The sequence below is a fragment of the Cupressus sempervirens genome, chromosome 11 (assembly GCF_028749045.1).
Source record: "Cupressus sempervirens isolate cs-2001-9-10 chromosome 11, ASM2874904v1, whole genome shotgun sequence".
Taxonomy (NCBI): Eukaryota; Viridiplantae; Streptophyta; class Pinopsida; order Cupressales; family Cupressaceae; genus Cupressus; species Cupressus sempervirens.
The window spans coordinates 482,514,926-482,537,241 of record NC_143128.1 but is presented as its reverse complement, the minus strand read 5'-3'; the positions used below and the strand labels follow the sequence as shown (position 1 = coordinate 482,537,241).

Sequence of the window (22,316 nt, the reverse complement as noted above, 5' to 3'; positions counted from 1 at the left end):
GTGAAAGGAGTTTTTGTTTTTCTTTAAATAATGGTTTGGTTGTAATGCGTAAAAGAGTTTTTATGGTCTTTTACAGTCAAGGAAGGGAGGCTGGAGGTTAAGCACATTAAACTTTGATTATAATGTATTTTTCCTTCCACTAATTATGATTGTTACGTCATTTTCAGTTTTCTCTGAAATTACATTCTAATATCATTGTTTCCTTGTTACACTATCATTTCAAAACATCTTTCAAAGCTCTGATTTGAATTCTCTCAAGAGGACAGAAGACATGTTCTTTATTTTCATTATGTAATGCAGCATTCAGCAAATGAACCTTGTGTCATCTATTGTTCTTTACTTTTCTTTACCTTTTAGTTGTTAAGGTTTACGCATCTAGGCTGTATTTACGGATAGATGATTGATATTCTTTTGTGCTTTCTGGTTAAAAGCATCCGCAATTAATTCATTGAATATCTCACACGAGGAGTTGTACCCGATAAAATTCAGAGGAAGGTTATCAATCTCATGATAACCTATCCAACTGTTGATGTTGATTTGTCCTTTCACTTGGATACTCAGGGTCAGATTTGCACGCATTTTCTCGAAGGACAATCTGTTCACTAACAAATTTTTGGCAACTTTGCTGGGGATTCGAAGGGAACATTTAAGTGCCTAACCTTTGCTTCCTCAGTTTTATGATTATCTCTGTGTGTAGGAGATTGGCGACTCTATATGAAGACCATGCCGAATATAGAAGTTATGAGAAAACCAAGGCCAGATCCTTCTCTCCTTGAACTCTGTCAAATTGAAGATAAAGTGTTACATGACTTTGTGGACAAATTTACAGAAAGTATTTCCAAAGGTATCCAAAAAAACATAAGCTTTGAAGATGATGCAAGATCTTGGCTGCTGTGGAAAGGCCTCTGCGGAAGATTTCATAAGTTGAAAGATTTGCAAAACCTTGAAGAGAAGGTGGCCCGGTTGAAGAAGCATTTGGAGGTAGATGATGACGAACCTCCCATTATCTCAGTCTCACCCATGTATCTCAATCTCCTTGTCATGAATGACCAAGAAGTACAACCAGAGTTACTCCAGCCTCATGTTGATCCAGTTTCAACGAATGAGAACATATGTGCCAACAATGGAGAAATGGTAAGCAATAATGGTCAAATCTTATCTCAAGATCTTCCTTCGTCTCATGTAGAAAGTTTTATAGTAGAGCATCATGGTGATTGTTCTTTGCCTGAAGATTCTATTGAAATGCTTTCTCGGGGTGCTTTGTCTGAAAATGAATCTTTAAATGTCACAAAAGATTGCGAGGGTATTGGTTCTTTGAATGAGAATGTAGGAAAAGATCCTTTTCTTGAATCTTTTCATTCTGAAGATATTGCAGCAGCAGACCTTGTAGATAATGCTGATTTTAATGGAGGTGCATTCAAATCTTTTTCCCCACGTCTTGAAAGTTTCAATTTCAAGACTATTGATAGTCTTCTTGTTTCAGAAATCCCTATTGGTGAGAAAGTAGACAACTTGCCTCCGGATTTTCAATCTTTCACATTTGATGTTGATCATCTTTCTTTTAAAAATCTTCTTCATGAAAGGATTCAGAATAACATGCAGCCTGAAAATGAACTTCCTATTTTTATGAAGAATGTAGATAATTCCTCGTGCTTACAAACCAGTGGTCAGCCCATGCAAAGACTTGTTATGTTCGATGATGAAATATGTAACTATGACAAAGTGAAAGTGCATGAAGAAAATCTTCTTTCTCATTATGAAGATACTGAAATTAGTACTCAGTTTGTAAACTGTCCAGCTGAAGCATCACTTGATCAACAAGAAGAAATCATTGGCAAATTTTTGTTATATCTTCAGCAAGAAGATATCTCTCAAACAGCCCTTTTGATGGTGATTCAACTCTTCATAGAGATGAGGCAAAGATGCCTCTGGATAAAGACACCTTTGCTGAATTTCTGTTTGAAACAAGGAAATATGAAGCTCACTTTCAATCTAAGGGTGACTCAGCTGATGTGCTGGAGAATGAAATTCTTAATGAAGAAGAGGAAATCATAAGCACATTCTTGTCATCACTCAAACCGGGATAATGTCTCAAATATTTGTTTAAATCAGATTCAGAATGAAACATTTATTGATAATTTTTCTATGCATAGTTTTGCTGATGTGGATTGTGGGAGAAATACTGAAACATGTGATGACATCTTGGAAAGACAAAGGGATGGAATTTATGGCGTGTTTGATGACAGTTGGTTCCTTGAAAGAAATGAAGAAGACATATATCCGAGGGTTGATTCTATGTTGAAGGAGGCGTCATTATGGCTGCAAGTTGACCATGACCATGTGCAAGACTTGAATCTTCATGGCAGTATTTCTGGGTATTGTCCGTCGCCTTTAGGTGAGGTTTCTACATTTCATGTTTTTCAACTTGAAGTAGAGTCTTATCCTGCCCATGTGAAGGATCAATTCTTAAGTGAAGATGAGTACTATGATGAGTTATGGCTGTTCGGAAAAGAGTGTTGGATCAGCATATGTACGCAGTCAGTTTGAAGTTTGACACTGAAAGAGTCATCATCAAACTATGGTTTGGAGCTGTTCCATTGAGGTACGCTTTGTTGATTCGGAAAGGCTCCTATTTCTCCCAACCGGTAAATGGATTTGCATAACTTCTTCTTTCTTCGGGTTCTTCTGGTAGGTTCTTTTCCTACCTTTGTAAATATTGTAAATAAGTTTTCGTTGTACGTAGTGGTAGTTGGAATAATGTGCAAGCCTCATGCTTGCTAGTAGTTTAGGTGTTTGTTGTCCGTTTTGGTTTGTTGGTCTTGCCCTACTCCCCTCCGCCCCCTCTGCAAGCAGCTCCTAGTCTTTTTTTCTTGCTGACTCTATTTGCCTTGTCTTAGTCCTGGCTGAATAATGACCACCGCAAACCCCTTCATGCATTTCCTTGAGAATAACCTTTGATTGTGCAAAATCTAAACAAATTAATAGAATCCCATCTTGATTTTTCCAATACAAATCTCCTTGAATTAAAACATATTTCGTAGCCTGTAACTTAATAGTCCTTTTCTAATTTTCATTCAATTCATCTCTACATTTAGTATGCTGCAATTAACATACTATATCTGTGTACCAAGGGCATCTCTCAATACTAACATTTTGATCACCATAAACTTAGTTAACTTGTACGACTTCCAAATTTGACTCTACCATAAGCTTAGCCAATCCCTGCCCTCTAACTAATTCTATAATCTGAATATCTATATTGAATTCTTGGATTTGATTTATCCAACAACACCATCTTCCAGTAGTTTCAAATTGTCTAAATATGTCCTTGATGGCAGCATTCGGCACATAGGCGATAACCTCAGCTCCTACTAAATAAGGTCGAAAAGATTTCACCGCTTTAACAAGAGCATAAGCCTGTTTTTCATTTATGTCATGATTTAATTCAGTGGCTTGTAAACTCTTGCTAAAGAATGCAATTGGTTGTTCATACCCGTCATCATTTTTTTGTAGCATAACTACGGCTATGGTATGGTAAGAGGCAAACGAAAATTATTGGAATGGCTTCTTAAAGTCAGGAGATTTCAGAACCGGGGCTTGTTTTATAGCTTGCTTTATCTTAGCGAATGCCCCTATAGCCTCACTATCCCAAACAATTTTTGCCCTCTTCTTAAGCATCTTAGAAATAGGTTTGACGATTTCAGCAAAGTTAGAAACAAATCTTCTCGCAAAGTTGATTTGCCCAAAGAAAGATTGGATTCCCTTAGTTGTTATGGGTATCTGAATATTATCGATGGTTGCTACCCTTTCAGGATCAATTCTTACCCCTTCCTTAGAGACGATATGACCTACCAATTTTCCTTCAATTACCCCGAATTGACATTTTTAGGATTCAAAGAGATTCCAAATTCAAGGGCCCTTACGAAAATCTTCTCTAAGTGCTTATAATGGTCTTCTACTTTCTTTGAATAAGCGATAAGGTCATCTTGGTAAACAACCATGATTAAGTCAATTAATCCATCGAAAGCAACATCCATTGCCCTTTGAAAAGTAGCTCCCACATTTGTTAGCCCAAAAGGCATCCTAGCATAGACATAGGTACCCCAAGGTGTCGTAAAAGCAGTCTTATATTGTTCGGATTCTTTAACTTTAACTTGATTATAACCTGAGAATCCGTCCATCATAGATAGTAATTCATTACCGGTTACCTTTTGCAACAAAATTTCCATGTTAGGTAACGCATAATTGTCCTTAAGGGAAGATATATTCAAATTTTTGAAACCTATACATAACCGTATGTCTCTGTTCTTCTTCCTTACTAGAACTAAATTTGAAACCCACGTAGAGTGCCTTATAGGTTTTATAATTCCAGCATCTCTTAATTTGATGAGTTCGTCTTTCATTTTTGGAGCTAAGGTTGGATTTATAGGACGTTGTCTTTGTCTAAATGGTTTGGCATCAGGTTTTAAAGGAATTTCATGCTGAAACAAATCTTCCCTATATGCTTTGAGCTCGTCGTAACTCCAGGCGAAAACATGCCTATATTTTCTTAATAAAGCAATAAGGTCAGCCCTTATTTTTTATGACAATTTCTTTCCTATGCAAACCCATTTGGGAGAACTTTCACTTCCCAAATTTATTTCCTCAATTTCATTTTGGATCTTAGTAGATTTGTTGTTTTTTGGACTTTCCTTTTCATCAAAAATTTATTCTAAAGCAACCAGACCCTTTGGTATTTTATTTGTTTTTAATTGCATTATTTCCTTTCCAAACAATGTTTCCTTACCTTCTTTTTCTTCTACACACTCATTCCAATCAATGAATTGGCTTTCATAATCTTCCTAACAAGTCAAAAATTTAATGATATCCTTATCGTCTTCAAAAACTTGCCAGTTTTGAACATTGTCTGGTATCGAAGGTTTTTTATTTCAACCTAAATAACTTCATCAAATGGGATATCTATTTGCCTAATAGCTAGGTTAGCCATTATATCAGCTAGATAATTAATTGATCTATCAACCCATTTAATTGAAAAGGCATCAAAAAATTCTAGCAAATTCCACACATAGTTTCGGTATTGTTTTAACCTTGGGTTCCTAGTTGAAAATTTATGCCTAACTTGTCAAACAATTAAATCCGAGTCCCCTAAGACAGCAACCATTTTAATCCCATACACTTTTGCAATACCCAGACCAATAATTAACGCCTCATATTCAGCTATGTTATTAGTACATTCAAAATTTAGTAAGAAAGAAAATTTAAAAGTTTTACCTGATGGCGAAACAAAAATAATGCCAACCACATTTCCTTCCTTACTACATGCGCCATCAAAAAACATTTGCCAAATATCATTACAATTTTCTTTTACATAAATAGAAATTGGATCAACAATCTTAGAAATAGGTTTAGTTATGCTTACCTGAAAGTTGTCCATGTTCGAATTACAAAAGTTAACCTCAGGATCCGGAATATAATCCTCGACCAAATAGTATGACTGGGGTTCCCTTTTAATTCGAATTTCCTTGCCTCCCACAGGTATGGTAGCGTAAGATAGATCCAACTGCACACGACCTCCAACCAAATTCGACCATTGCCTAGATAACAACATATCATAACTTGCTGCTATTTCAACTACTGTAATGTCAGTTCTGTATGATATATGTGGAAATGATGGAAAACGAAATTCAACACTTTTAATGATTCCAACTACAAGTACAGATCTGTTATCCATGGCATAACATTTTCCAAAAGGAGTATCAACTTTAAGACCTATTTCTTTCATTACATCAGCAGACATGATATTGACTGCTACGCCAGAATCAATCATACAATTCTTTACCAATTTATTATTTATCAACAGTGTTAAATAGAATGGGTCTACTTGATTTGACCTTTTATTTAATGTTGTTCCTAAATATACAATAGGTGTTTCTTCATTATTTTTAACATCATCCTTCTTGTTAATATCTTGCACACTAGATAATATCTTCATAGTCTCATCCCTGTAATCAGAAAATTTCATCATCTTCATTAGAGGCACAGCAATTTTCAACTGAGATAAAGCATGACTCATAAAACTATGACAATCAGATATTTTCTTACCATTAGTTTGCACGACTCATTGCTTGGTCATCCTATAAGATTGACTACCTTCCTTTTGTTTGGCTTGGGTTTGTTTACCAGGCCTTTTAGATGCTTCCGTCTGTTGCTGATTTCTCGCAAATATACCAGCGGGACTTCCTTGATCAGCACTATTGTCTTTATTCCTTCTTTGGTAAGTATGCTTAGCGTGCTCAACTACTGCAATAGCATAAGCTCTTCTTTCTTCTAGTGTTAATCTGTGAAAGGTAGGATTATCCTCCTCATCTGAAAACACTTGTTGAGCACATCGCTGCTGGTTAGAACCCCTATAATAACAATCAGCATTTTGGTCTTCATTTGTAGAGTTGTCTTCATTTCTCCCCCATAATGGTTCGGATGATATTGTGTTGACTATGGGTTTTTCTTCACTTTCCTGATTTTCTTCTTCAAAAATAGCTTGCGCAACAATACAATGATTAGGATCGTGGGGCAGCCTGCAAGCATCACACCATGGGCCATCATCAACGATATTTACTTTCTTCAAAGAATCAGGTGTATCTTTAGTATGAATCAGTCTTTCTGGTTTTCCATCTTTCCAATTCGTGTTGTAAGGCATATCATGCAATCTTACTCTGTCATTTCTATTAAAGGATGGCCTCTCATTTCTGCTTTGTTTGACTTTTATCTCCTTCAACATGTCCATTATTTCTTTAAGTTTGTCCTTCTTAGGGTTTTGTGGTTTATATAGTTTTGGATCATCCCTCTTATTAACTCTTCCTGCTGCCTTCCTATCATTTTCAATAGTCATAGCAATTTTGAAAGCTTGAGGCAGCAAAAAAGGTCTTTGAGATCTTATTTCATAGTGAGTTTTACTATCAAAGGCACTTAAGTAAAAATCAATCAAGAATAAATCTACCGGCCTAGTTTCTCTTGGAATCCTGTTGAGAACCTTATTAAACCTTTTGTTGAATTCTGACACCAATTCATTTGAATTCTTTTTAATGCTTGTTAATTCATGTGACGCAAAAGATGTATCAGTGTGATCCCCACATTGCTCGATAAACTGATCTGCGAAATTACACCATCCAGATATGGATCTATCTAGCAAACTTCTATACCATTCCGCAGCATCCTCGGTTAACGATTGAACAAACAATTTCATAAATACATCTTCATGATCCTCCTCAAAATCTTCAATCACATTTTTTAGGTTAATAACATGTCTTTCAGCTGATTCAGTTCCATTTCCTGAAAATTTTGGGATGGCATTCCTTAAGTCATTTGAAATAGGATTCGAATATCCTTGAATCCCATTGAAATCAAGTTGTCTATAGCATTCAATTGCCATAGGTTGCCTCATCATTTGATTTCTATTGCCTTGATTTTGCGCCACATGTCCTTGGATGTTTTGATTATTGTTATTCTGATTCAGCCAATAAGGTTGCCTAGTATTCCCACCATTTTGCTGAATTCCTCTATTATGTTGTCCATTGTTCCATGCTCGTTGATTATTATGTCTATTAAAATTATTATCTTGATTTCTATCTCTTTTGTTCTCATAGAATAAATAAAGCAAAGATATAGAACCCCTACCTCTATGGTGGAGAAATATAAAGATGACATATGTTTTATGGTAGAGACTGGTACTACTTGTATGAAAGCAGTGGAAACTAGAGTAAACTTTATTGAACCCATGGGATATGAAATGAGTGAAGAACTCATTGAAGGATACCCAAAGATTATATTGCAGTCTGAAAGAGACACTGAATGTCCAAGATGGGGTACTTATGAAGAGAAGATGAGGGAAGTTCATCCTGAACTTCATAGTAAAAAGATCAAAAAGAATGTGGAAAAGAAGATAGAATATATTCTTAAGGAGGCAAGAATTCAATGAAATCAAAGGCATAGCAATGGAGATGAAGGCCAAAGGGAAAACTGAGGTGTTCGCAGCCAGACCTATTGCTATTGCAGCACCACCTGTGGATGTGACAATAGCAGGGCCTACTTCACAAATACCTACTGTACCTTATACAGCAATTGTGCCAGTACAGCCAATCAGGCTACAACTTGGTCAGCAAAAGAGGAAATCTAATGATGGTGACAACAACATCTACGCAGAGGAAATCTGAGAGATTGGTGAAGGTTAAGCAAGAACCAGCACCAACCCCCAAGAAAAGGGTCAAGCAAACCTCTAGTGGACCCAGAAAGAGAAGGAAGACATTGCAAATCAGTGAGTCTGAGGAGTCTGATGAAGAGACTTAAGAAAAACCAGTGGAACAGGCAGTTGGAGAAGGAAGGACACCAACTGGATATGGGACCAACATTGTTGGCAATATTACTGCCTACTCCAACTTAGATGAAGAGGTTGATGAAGAAGCAAAGAAAAATGCAAAGAAGAAGAAGTTAAAGGCAGAAGAAGAAGGGAGAAAGAGAGAAGAAAAGAATAAGAAGGAAGAAAAGAAATGAACAGAACAAGAAAAAGAAGAAGAGAAAAGGAAAGACGCAAAAAAGGAGAGAGAATGATTAGAAGCAGAGAAAAAGAAAGTTGAGGAAGAAAGAATGAGAGAAGAGAAGGAGAAGAAAAGACAAGAGGATGAAAAGAAAAGTACTGAATTGAAAGCAGTCTCACTCATTCTAGCAACAGCAGCAACAATATTCAATGATGACGATGACCAGAAGGGTTTGATGAGCTCCTTGAGTAAGCCACTTGAGAAGAATATGTTTGTGAAGACTTTGGAGAGAACATTGGCAGAAGTTCTAGACAAAATGCAGAAGACAGTACAGTCCACAGTTATAGAACCAGACTTTCAAAAGAAGGCTAAAGAAATGATCAGATCTTTTGATGCAGAGTTCACTACCTTGTCTGAAATTGCTTCAGTAAAAGCACAGACAAAGCATGATGCATCATTGTTTGACACAGTATGCAACAATGTCAGGAATGACTTGCAGGCATTGAATGTGTACATTAAAGAGCTAAGGAAGAGCATAGATGAAAGTAAGAAGTTGTATGGACAATGTGCAATGTCGTACAATCATCTATCAGATTTTGATAAACTGGTCAAAGGCCAAATGAGTGAGCTTCAAACACTCACTATCAGATTGCAGCAACCTGAGGCAAATATTGAAGTTATTGGAGCAAAAATGGAGAGGATTCACAATGATATCAAAGGCAATGAATCTGATAAGGAGAAGGTAATAAAGAGATTCTCTATCCTTAAAGAATATTTATCTCCTGAAGTTATCATTTTGCAGAGGCAATTAGAAGAGTGTATAGCAGCAAAGGCATCTTATGACAAATATGCTTATACTGACTTCAACGCAGTGGAAGTGGCATCCTATGCACTTTGCGCACTCATCAGTATATCTAATACTGTCAAGGAAAACTGGAAGAAGGATTTTGTAAGCTGAAAGCTGATTTTACAAATTGCATATCCAAAATGTCAAGTTGATCAGAGGAAGTCAACATAGTTTTGTGTGTACAAATTTTTTGACACCTTGCCATTGATGTCAAAGGGGGAGAAGTATGTAAGGAAAATTGTATGTACATGTTTGTATATGTAAGGGAGAAGTATGTAGAATTGTATATGTATATGTAAGGGGGAGCTTAGCTATGTATTTAAGATATCATTGTAAAGGAGTGATCAGGAATGTAACGATCCATCAAAACATGAATAAAATTTTTAAGTTTTGCAAGCAATTTTTGTTTAGTTAATTTTTGTAGTTATTATTCTGTATGACATCATTTTGGGACTTAGCCAATTTTTCCAAATGTTGCCATCAATGCCAAAAGGGGAGATTGTTGGCAATATGGCTAGGTAGATGTATGAGTATTGTCATTTATGGCAACATATTCATTTTGCTATTTCATGATGTAATCAAAGTTAGAAAATTGTCTAAGTGTTAGGCAGTTTACAGCAGTACAGAGACAGATATGGTATGTACGGAGGACAAATTTTGAGTTAGCTCATGTGCAATTAAGGAGTGATAGATGACAGTGTTATGATGACATATGTCAATGCACAGATATGTACGAACAGTACGGCAAAAATTACAGAAGGATTACCAATACAAGTAATTAAAAGAGCAAAACAGAACGCATTAGTAAATGGAACTGTACGGCTTAAGGAATTATTTTGGTAACAAAATAATTACTTAATCATGTTGGGCCGACATTCTAGATGTTTACCCAAAGTTATTTTATAATCAGTCAAGCATGTGAAAGCATCAAGGTCGACTAATCAAGAGTTTTTATTATTTGCAAGGTATAAGTAAAGATCATATCTTGCACAACTAAGATGTGAAGTGATGTGATGAGAAGTTATCAAGCGAATGTGATATGTATGTGATGCGAACTATTGTGAAGGATATATATGTGAGCTTTGTATGATGCTAGCAAGTGCAAAGTACAGCAGTGAGACAGTATGTATGTATATTTATTCTTGTGAAGAATCAGTGGGCTCTTCTTGCATTCATTGTAATTTCTCTACCAACTCCTAACAGGGTTGAGGCTTCTAACAGGGCTTAGTCCTCTAACAAGAACTTGAAACACTATATGTAATTCATAGACTCCTAACAAAGTCAATATCCTTAACAAGATTCTTTTGTTTAGTGGATCATCTTGTGGGTATCATCCCCACCGGGGTTTTCCCTTTGCCAAGGTTTCCCTTGTTAACAAATAATGGTATTATGAGTTCTCTTTGTGTATGGTTATATTTACTGTTCAGTATTGTTTTTGATAAGATAAACAGGTTTTAAGGGATCCTGAAACCCATAAGTTTTACAAAAAACAAGGCTGATAATAAGCAAAAGAAGCCCAGCCAAAACAGAGGTCCAACAGCTGAAAAAAGCCCGAAGGCCCAGCCCAAAACAAAGGCCCACAGAAAGGCCAGAAAACAAACAAACTAAAACAGACTACAGAAAGCCTGTCCAAAAGCCAAAAGCCAGAAAGACGAAAAAACAAAAGACAAGAAAACTAGTCTTCAGTTATCTTCTCCATTTCCTGCATAGTCTGAGCTGCCTCGACTATCTTTTGTTGCTCCTTTGCCATTTGATCCTGGACCTTCTCCATGCCCTGATCCATACTGGTGAACGTACTGATTGTGGCCTTGTCATCATCCGGCCTGGCCTTATCCCTGTTCTGTCCTCCCTCCTCCACCAGCAAGCCCCTATCCTTAAGTTTACCAGCAAGGGATTGGATGTTGTCATTCATCGAACTCAGGAGAGAAATCATCTGACTTGCCAGGTTGTGGTTGTAGTTTTCAAGATTTCTAAATCTCCTTTCATTTAAGCTTTCTCTGTTATCCTGGTCCTCCTGGTGTCAATACCTGTCTTATTCTTAGTACTTTCCATCTGGGATACCCTTTCTCTAACTTCCTCCAACTCATGGAAGAGCCATTTGATTGATCTGAAGTTGTCAATCATACTACTGCGGGCATTATTTAGAAGGTTCATTCCAGTCTCCCTTGCGTTGTCTGAAATGGCCAAGATAGCTGGGTCTATGAGCTCATTGAGCCTAGGCTGCTCCAGGTTGTCCACCAGGATCTGAGGGTTCATAACTTCCCTAAAAATCCCCATAGTAGCAGTCCTCACATTGAAATTTTTCCAGGCCTTTCTTCTATTATTGACCTGCAGTTCCCCCTCGTTCTCACCAGTGATGACATTCACTTTTTCCTCCGAAGGAGGCTGAGACTGGACAGGGGAGAGGGGAAGAGGAATAGCATCCGTCCTCTGATTTCTAGTCTCCTCAACTCTCACTACCTCCCTCTTCCGTTTTTTCCCAAGTTTCTCCTCTTCCAACTCCTCCTCCGACTCTTTGTCAGAATCTTCCGTATCCATTTCCTCCTCCTCCTCAGCATAACTCTCTTTTGCTTGAGCTTGGTCGTGATCCCTAGGGTTTTTCCTGCTAGGAGTTGTAGCTATGGACTGTTTCCTGTCTTGACCTTTTTTCTTCTTACCTGAGGTAACATTCTCCTCCTCCGAGCTAATGCTCTCAATGTCATCAAAGTCTGAAGAAAAGTTGGAGCTGCCTTTGTCAACATCCTCAACTTGAGGAGGGTTATTGCATATAGACTGAGCTTTGAAATGCTCATGGATGAGGAGCAATAATCCCTCATGCAAAGCAAGGTTTACAGTGGCTTTCTTCTTGAAACTAGAGATTGCCTTGTTCATAGAAGTGAGAAGGTAAAAGGGAATGGAAATTCTACTCTTATGGCGAAAATGATTTAAAATCACAAAATGGTGAGTTCTGACCCGATCAAACCTAGGGTCCAGGGGAACATAATCAATGAGGGCATATAAAACATACCTCCAGAACTTCTTTATAGACTCCGTCACTACTGTTCAGTATTGTTGGTTTACTTTCATATGCAAGTTATAAAGTAATTAACAATAGCCAGTTGTGGGCAAAAGTTTGTAGAATACTGATTCACACCCCCCCCCCCCCCAAAATGATCTATTTCTAACAGTGGGATGGTATGTTTATTTATTTTTTGAAAGTAACCCGATTGCAGGCTCTAAATCAGGGAGTTAAGTTGACAATTACTTTTCGCAACAACATCCATACCTTAGTTGGGAAGTCTAGGGAAAATTAGGTCCCAGCCAGCAAGGGACATTACAAAAGTTCAAGTACAGCTTCAACCCTTCATAAATAATATCAGCAACAAAGAATGCAAGCACAAATCAAACAATTGAGAGAAGTGGTCAAATTGCAATTGGTGCATTTGATAGGCATATTGAAGGACACTATGAAAGTAACAAATTCTATTCAAATCCCAGCAAGTATTGTAGGAGGAGAGACGACTCTACTGACCAATAAAATATAAATCTGGTCACCACAACAAGCAACTCAGTAGTGGGGCAACCCCCTATGTAGCTCAAAGGGATCTACAAACATATTACCATAAGGACCCATCACCAATTTGACCTTTGCAAGAAGTTTTGCAGGATTTGACTTCACAATTTCTTATCTTTTTTGTGGATAGAGCTAGCATATTTTGAGTACAAGACATAATCTCATAGGGGGTATTTGATGATGTGGGAATGATGTTATGTATGTAAATTGGTGTATTTAATTGTTTTATCCTACCACTTCCTTTACAAATCTTATTGGGGTATAAGTACAACTTTCAAGAGAGTAGAGCAGCACTAGAGCTAGAGTAACTCTCTTCACTAGCTTGCACTAAAACTTGATGGAGTACAACTTTCAAGAGAGTGGAGCAGCACTAAAGCTAGTGTAATAGGTTGGGTGATCAACTCAGCAATTTTTTCCATGTCAATTGCCTAAATCACGATACGTGCATAAATCGTCATAAATTGCCATGAGAAATTGGTTGTGCGGCAAGCTTGATTAGTGACTTAAAAAAATAAAAAATAACAATGATTTTTTTTTTTTTACATTTGCCTTTCTGATAACCCTAAAGGGCCTCCTATTTCTTTAGTATGACAAAGATAGAGAAAAAGTGAGAGAGAGAGAGGAAGAGAAAAGAAAAACCACAGGTTTGCAACCAGCAAGAGAGAAGAGCATCAAGGAGATCACAAATCAATTTGGGGAGGCCACAAGTTTGCATTGGGAGCATTAATGAGTCAATAGCAACATTCCTCAACTCATTTGCAAGAGGTAAGAGTTGATTTTTTCTTGTATGTTAGTGTTTTCTTCATTTTTTGTTAAATAGTTTTAGTTTTCATTTGTAAATCAGAATCTTGAATGTTTTTTTTATTTTTACTAAATTGCAAAGTAGTGTTTGTTGTTCTTTTATTAGTTCAATACTCTAAGTTTTTAATTGAATTTTCTTATTGCAGCAGCCTTAACTTTCATTTTCCATAATGGGTAAAAAAGATGAGGCTTGGAAATGTTACAAATGTAAATGGCGGAATACTTGAATGAATAAATCAGAAATCAAACTGATCTATATATACAAAAAAGTCGAACCTGCTTGAGGAATATGCATATCTGCAAGCATCTGTCGGAGCCAAATTGCTTCACAAGCTGCCTTGACAGCTCCTCTATATTCTGCTTCTGTAGAGGAGAGTGCATGTGCTTGTTGCTTCTTACTGATCCAAGTAACTGCTGCAGATCCGATACTAAACACATAGCTAGAAGTAGATTTCCTATCATCAACTGAGCCGGCCCAATCGGAATCAGTGAATCCACTGAGCTGAGGAGTAGTACTCCTTGTGTAAAGAAGACCATAATCTAAAGTACCATGTACATAGCGTAACACACGTTTCGCTGCAATCCAATGATCAGTCTTGGGGTTTGTCATGAACCGTGAGATGTAGCTGACTGCAAAACTGAGATTAGGTCTAGTAGTAGTAAGGTAGATGAGACTACCTACTAGCTGCCTGAAGAGTGTTTCATCTACAGGAGGAGAAACAGATTGTGCGGACAATTTCAGACCAGTCTCCATTGGAGTGGAGGCAGATTTGCAATCCTGCATTCGAAACCTATCAAGCAAATTTCTGGCATACTTGGACTGAGACAAAAAAATACTATTGTCAGTCTGCCAAACCTCAATACCTAAACAATAATGAAGCAATCCGAGATCTGTCATATCAAAAGTTCTGCATAGATCCTGTTTGATTTCTGAAATCAAATGTTCTGAATTTCCAGTAATGATCAAATCATCCACATAGACAACAAGAAAAAAAATATCATTACCAAAGTGTTTAATATATAGATTACTGTCTGACGAACTACGCTAAAATCCTTGAGCAACCAAGTAATGATCAATCTTTATGTACCAAGCCCTAGGGGCCTGTTTAAGACCATAGAGGGCCTTCTGGAGTCTACATACTTTGTGTTCTGAACCAGCAACCTTAAAACCTGGGGGCTGCGTCATGTAGACTTCTTCCTGTAATTCACCATTGAGAAAGGCGCTCTTCACATCCATCTGATGAACTTTCCAACCATACTGAGCTGCAATTGCAAGAAGAATGCGAATAGTGCTCATCTTGGCTGTCGGTGCAAATGTCTCCTCATAATCAATGCCTTCGCGCTGAGTGAATCCTCAAGCAACAAGTCTAGCTTTGTATTTGTCCAAGGTACCATCTGCATGGTACTTGACCTTATAGACCCATTTACAGCTAATGGGTTTCTTCCCAGGAGGGAGATCTGAAAGAACCCAAGTGTGGTTCTTTTGAAGACTCTGAAGCTCAGAATCCATTGCTTGTTCCCATTCTGGAATTCCTTTGGCCTCTGCATATATCTGGGGCTCAGGAATACTGTGGATGTTGGCCATAAGAGCTATATTAACTGTGTTGTGCTGAAGGCTCTTATTTCTGGAGGTTCTACCCTCAATGAGTTCATCGGGACGAAGATCACTAATCGTTTGAGCCCACCATTTTGGCCGAAGAGTCGAGGAGCCAATATCAGATGCTGACGGAATAGCTGAATGAGAAGCAGGAGCAGGAGTTGTATTATCTGGAAGTGACTGAGGTGGTGTATCAGTAGCATCAGATGACTCATATAAAATAAAAGAACCCAAGTCAGAGTTTGCTGAAGACTGAATCTCAGAATGTGGTGGGGAGTCAGAGAGCGGAAATGGTCCAAATTCCTCATCAAACACAACATCACGACTGAAGATTAAACGATCAGTATTTACATCAATCAATCTGTAGGCCTTATGTGTGTGACTGTATCCTGTAAACATAAGTTTCTGGCTTTTGGAATCCAACTTAGTGCGTTTGGCATCAGGAATCCATACATATGCCAGAGAGCCAAAAACTTTCAAATGGTTGATCCTAGGTTTGCGACCAGACCAGGCTTCCTCAGGAGTCTTATGATTAACTGCAAGGGTGGGTGACCGGTTAAGAAGGTAGACAGCTGTGGATACTGCTTCTGCCCAATATTTTCTGGGAACATTTCTATGTTCTAGCATAGTCCTAGCCATTTCTGTGATGGTACGGTTTCGACGCTCTACAACACCATTTTGCTAAGGGGTGTGAGGTGTGGTGAACTGACGTCTAATGCCATGAGTAGTACAGAAGGCAGAGAAAGTAGAAGAACAGAATTCCCCCCCATTATCGGTCCTAAGAGTACGGATGGAGGAACCAGACTCTTTTTCTACTAGAGCTTTAAACTGCTGAAATACAAGAAAGGCATCTGATTTTTGCTTAAGAAAATATACCCACATTTTGCGATTGAAATCATCCACAAAGAGTAAAAAATACATGTTCCCAGTAATAGAAGGAGTATTCATAGGACCACATACATCAGCATGGACTAGCTGGAGTACTCTGTATGCCCGCCATGATTCACCATTCTTAAATGGTGTCCTATGTTGCTTCCCTGCTTGGCAAGCTCCGCAAACGCGATGGTTCTGGGTCTGAATATTAGGTAGGCCATGGACTAAATTATCTCGAGCAAGTTGTGCTAGATATTGAATGTTCAGATGACCGTATCGCTGATGCCAGAGACTGCTGAGAGCGGATGATTCGGCGATGAAGGCATGCTCAAGGGAATCGCCTGAATCTACAAGCCTATAAATACCATGATCCTCAAGACCGAAAGCAAGGGTAGTGCGGGAAACACGATCAATAATCGAACACTTATTTCCACTGAAAACGACATCCAACTGAGGAGAGTGCTTCATAATCTGACTAACAGACAGAAGATTATGTTTCATGCCAGGAACATAACATACATTGAGAAACATGAGTTTTCTTCCTCCAGACTGAATCTGAACATTGCCCTTGCCGACAATATTGTATTCTTCACCGCCTCCAAAGATTACTAAGTCAGAATAGGGAGTGAATTCAACAAACCAATCACGCCTATGAGTGAAATGTCGGGAGGCACCAGAATCTATGTACCAAGCAGAAGATTTCACATGATTTGCAGGTATGCTGGCCATAAAGGCATGGTAGATAGATTCTTTCTGCTCTGAGTGTTGGGCAGCATTGGCGTGCTGTTTAATTGAGTCCAACTTTTGATGCTGCTGATACAGATGCTTATAATATGTGAATATTTCAAATGGTACAAACTTCGAGGTGAGAAAATGAAAGACCCAAAAAAATTGGAGAAGTAACCAGAAAAGAGCTTGAAAAACCTAGAAATAAAATGTTGTCAAAATCCGGATCCGCTGGCTCGAAAATCGAGGCACAAAAAACGAGGCACCCACAAAAATCTGATGAAGACCCATTTGAGATTTCAAAAAACCCACCAAGAATATGTGCTCAAAAAAAATTTCCGAAGTCAAAAACTAGGGTTTCGAGCAGAATAACAGTCGGCAGCCAAAAAGGTCAAAAAGGCAGAAAAAAGATGTTTGTAGGTGAAAAAAACAACAAAACCCAGCAGCTGAAACGCGAGCAGAATATCCAACAGGGATAGACAGACCCGTTTTTGAAAAAAACAACCAAAAAATCCCACTTTTTGAGATCTAGATGTGAACAGATTTGAAAAAACGACCTCCAGATTTGAAAAAATGACCTTCAGATTTGTGACTTACAGACTAAGCTACAAGTTTCCAAGAACGCCAGTAGCTGAAGACACAATTTTTCAATCGATTTGCACAGAGGGTTTAAACCCTAGCTCTGATACCATGTTACAAATGTAAATGGCGGAATACTTGAATGAATTAATCAGAGATCAAACTGATCTATATATACAAAGAGGGGAGTCAAATAGAATAGAAACATTCTATTCTAGACTACACCTAAATATTAGAAACATTCTAATAATTACAGAGATATAATAAGATATAATAATGAGCATTAAAAAGAAACATGAAGGTTATTTTAATAGGAAATATACTGAAGAATTTCCTAGAAGAACAAAACATCAATCAAAATGTATGTTTTGTAAAGCTATAAATTCTAGTGACATCTATAGATTCAAATGCCATATTGTTGGCATACCTGGACATGATATTACCTTGTACACTCAACAAAGTGTTGAGGCAAAAGCACTTTTGTTATGTGGCATTAGAAAAATATGAACAAGAGAAGTTAAATAAGAAAAGGCAACTTCAACAGGTAAGTGCTGTTGGCTCCCATGCTCCCACAGCCGCCTCTGCAAGTTGTGTTTGAGAGGGTTCTTCTACGCCTCCCTTTCATCCTAGTGCTAGTGCTAGTGTTACTGCTTGTGCTAGTGCTAGTCATTCTTATATTGAGCTTGGTCCCATTTAATTTCAGCCTAGAGTGCGGAAGTCCAAATTGGTTAGTTACTTTGTGTCGCGCACTACTCCTAGCTCACAACCCTCGCTTGAGGGCATGGGTTTGAACAAGGAGATTCTTGATGTTGCCAGAAAACAAATTTGCAAATTTTGGTACTTTTGCAACATTCCATTTATTGCAGCCAGGTAATTAATTGTTTTTTATTTGTTTTATTTAAGTTTAAAGTTAAATTTTAATTATTTCTACTTGTGTAATCATAGATTCATATTACATAATGATTTGTCATTTAAATCTAAACATAATCTACTTGTGGCAGGTCTCTTTATTGGCAAGGCATGATAGATGTCGTAACTATTTCTGGTCCAAGATTTGAATCCCCTACCGAGGCTAAGTTGAGTGGCTACCTCTTAGATGAAATGGTAGAGGATATCTAAGTTGCCGGTACAGGTACGGATATAGGTACAGGGACGTTGATACGATACGCTAGTACGACAATTTTTGGGGGGCAGTTTGGGTACGTTTGGGTACGGCCATAAAGAAAAACATAAAAATTATAACTATATAAATATTTGCAGGCTTAAAAGTAAAAACAAGATCAAAATTCAGAATACCACAGATTATACATGGTAAACAAACTCAAAATTGCCATTAATATTAAAAATTCAAAATATCTCAAAACATGAACTTTATGACAGATTATTCAAAATTTCAATGCATTCATTGGTTCAACATTAAAATAGCACACTTAGTAATTATTAAGGACGTATCAATGATATAGGCATCATATAAGATCATCAGCATCAGAATAGAACAGATCATACATGCTGCAGCTAAACAAAATCAATACTGCCATTAATCCTAAAAATTCATAATATGTCATAACATGAGTTTTATGACAACTTATTCAACTTATTGTTCATTGGTTCAACATTAAAAGAACACGCTTAATAATTACTAATTACGCTTCAATGATATATGACGCTGCATCATATAAGATCATCAACATCAACATCATCGGTGACAGTGACATTAGATGATGCAAGTAGATTAGAATCACATGCAACCCCACTACTACTTGCACTAGGAGGATGGTGGCTACCCGACTGCACATCCAGTAAAGATTGTGCAGCAGCTGAAAAATCCAAATCAATTTGCTCCGAATCTACATCCCAAAACTTTATGCCCCCTTCCTTGTACTCATTTGACTATGAGTAAGAAGGCGCAAGTTGGAATGCACATAAACCAGCTCTTCTGCCTTACTTGCAGCCAATCGATTGCGTTTCACTAAGTGAATAAAGGAGTATGTACTCCAATTTCGCTCAGATGAGGAGTAACTAGCAACCTATTGAGACAAAGTGAGGGGTATAAAAAATGTCATTCAAATTTTAAAGTTAAGAATATTTGTTATTTTTACAAATTGTAAACAATATAAAGTTAGAGAGTGCAATAGAAATGGAAAAACTTACTTGTGATAAAAGTTTGATTGGAAGAGTTTGGAGGTGCGGTGATGTATGACCATTAAGGTACCACCAAGAATGAGCATCCTTTGTATACTTGTCACAAAGAGCAAAAGCACTTTGACCATTGGAAGCTACAAAATCAGCAAACTCACTTGTAACTATATTCTCCATTTCATGATCAGGGAAGAGTTTTGCAAGTGCTTTCCTACACCCTTCACTAACTTCTGCATCTCTATATGGTGGTACCCTTGATGGCATAGCAAGAATTTCATCACTATAAAATTTGGGAGTCAATGCAAATGCAAGAAGATGGAGTGGGGTGGTCATTTTATTCCACCGCTCAACACAAATTGTTTGCACCTATTTGAAGAATGTTTCTTCAAGATCTTGCTCCTTTTCATTGATGACATGCTTCATTTTCTCAAGCATTGAATCAATTCCATCATATACCTCTCCCAAACATGGATGATCCGTGTCGGTATAACGGATCATACTCATGATAGGCTCAATAAAACTAAGAAGATATTCCACTCATTTCCACCAAGTGTCATCCAATATCATTTGTTTTACATTTGTAGCCCTTTCAATGTTGGATTGCCTCCATAGTGACCAGCTTTGACTAATAACCATACTAGCAAGTGGCTCTCGTACCTTCACAAGTCTCCTCAACACAATTGTGTTGGATGCAAATCGAGTCTCAGCAGCCTATTAAAAAATAAAAAATAAAAAATTGAATTACAAACTAAAGATGTGCTAAGTTTAAAAACTGAATTCATAATTATTAAAGTGAAATACAAAATTCAAAAGTTAAGAACTAAACTTAAAAGTATTTCAATTACCTTTAGCAACTCCAACTAGGAAAATGATCTAAAAATGGCCTGTGACATGTGATGGTTTGTGATGAACATTTGGATCTCTTCAGCGTCTGCATAGATATCTTTGATCTTGAGGAAATGGTTTTCTTATTTCTGTCTTCCATACGCTACTATAATTATAATTAATGTTCACTCTATAGAATTTCCATTCTTGTGATGTGTATAAATGTCTATTTATTTGCAGTCTGGCTTTGATACCATGTTAAGTAACATGGATCTTTTTTGCAAATGTGATAGTATGGCCATTGTAATTGATATGTTCCAAATGCAGATTTGGATCTCATATAAATATGAGAGGAGACATATCTCATATGAAGAGACATGTCTCCAAGGTTTAATCATAATTTAATTAATATTTCATAATAATATATATATATAATTATTATTATTATTATTACATGAATACTTATATATAGAAAATGATGATTTACCAATAACAACAATGTATCTTAGTTCAAATTTATCCGATTGAAGCTACAACTTTAACAGCTACGACCACTACAGGGATAGATGTAGCGAATTGCCTCTTTGATGAGGAAGGTTTTTGGGCACCTACTCAAGAAATAATAAAGGTAAATTTCTTACAGTTTAACTTTAATGATTTAGTTTTGCTTTTAGTTTTATATTTAAGTTTTGACTCAAATGTTATTTTTACATCATATGTAGATCAGTAAGCCCCTTGTATCTCTCCTACGAACTGCTGATGGGGAGAAGCCCTCTATGGGCTACATATATGAGGGCATGGATAGGACCAAGGAGGCCATTAGATCCCCATATGCAGGCATGCAGGAGAAGTATGCCCCTATTTGGGAGATCATTGATAGGAGATGGCAAAATCAGCTCCACAAACCCATCCATGCAGCAGCCTATTACCTTGAATCCAACTTGACTTCAAGGCGGATGAGGAGGTTCTAACTGGCCTATATACAATGATGCAAAGGTTGAGTAGTGATGGCAATGCCTCAACTACAACCATTGAGCTAGACAAATTGAATAATAATGAAGGGTAAATTTTCTCTAATAGGATAACCATAGAAGCTCACACATCATTACAGCCAAAAAAAATAACATATTCTTAAAGTTAATTGTTACAACTTATAAGTCATACATTTTAGTTTTTGGTTTTGTAATTTAGCCTTAAAATTATACTTGTAAATGGGACTAATTGTTTTTCTTTTCCCTTACTTCAGATAGATGGTGGCAAATGTTTGGGGCCTCAACCCCAAATCTTCAAAGGATTGTCATTCGTATTTTGAGTCAGCCTAGCAAACCTTCTGTATGTGAGTCCAATTGGTCCATGTTCAAGCATATCCACTCGAAAAGGCGAAATAGGTTGTCTGTGTAGAGGTTGTGGTAGACCTTGAAAATTTCCATGCCATATTGTACCATAAATTTTCAATTTCTACTTGATAAATACCTTGGTAAGTATATTTTTGCTATTTCGGGGGGGGAAACTAGGAGTACCTACAAAATGGCGAAATTTCATTGTTTCGGGTAATACAAGGCACCCCGCGAAGTAGCGATTATTTTGAACGACTAAAGATGAAAGGCTTGCGAAGTAGCGATTTGTCGAGAGATCGTACATACTGACATAAGGTGACTGCAAAACAGCGATTTTCACTGTTTCGGAGGTACCTTCGAGAGGGGAGAGAAAAGTGGCGATTTTCGCTGTTTCAGAAGGGATTATTAGTAAACCACATAGAGAAAATGCGAAATGAACATTTTTAAAAGGTGAAGTAATTTTGTGTACCTCAAAGTACGAGGTATTAATTGCAGAATGTTTAAAGTG

General features: G+C 37.3%; 1 protein-coding gene across 4 annotated transcripts in view; it reads right to left on the bottom strand.

Annotated features, from left to right (window-relative positions):
• The window catches only part of LOC149530480 (O-fucosyltransferase 38-like), a 77,957-nt gene that overhangs the window by 45,323 nt on the left and 10,318 nt on the right, over positions 1 to 22,316 (bottom strand). Inside the window, exon 2 of one of the 4 annotated variants that reach the window (XM_089808755.1) lies at positions 5,420 to 5,594. The exons of 2 other annotated variants lie outside the window; for them this stretch is intronic. In XM_089808755.1, coding sequence (XP_089664881.1) covers positions 5,420 to 5,594 — 175 coding nt within the window. Of the gene's footprint in view, positions 1 to 5,419; positions 5,595 to 19,658; positions 19,995 to 22,316 lie in introns of those variants that run through there. One more of the 4 variants, XM_089808754.1, reaches the window with a different exon arrangement.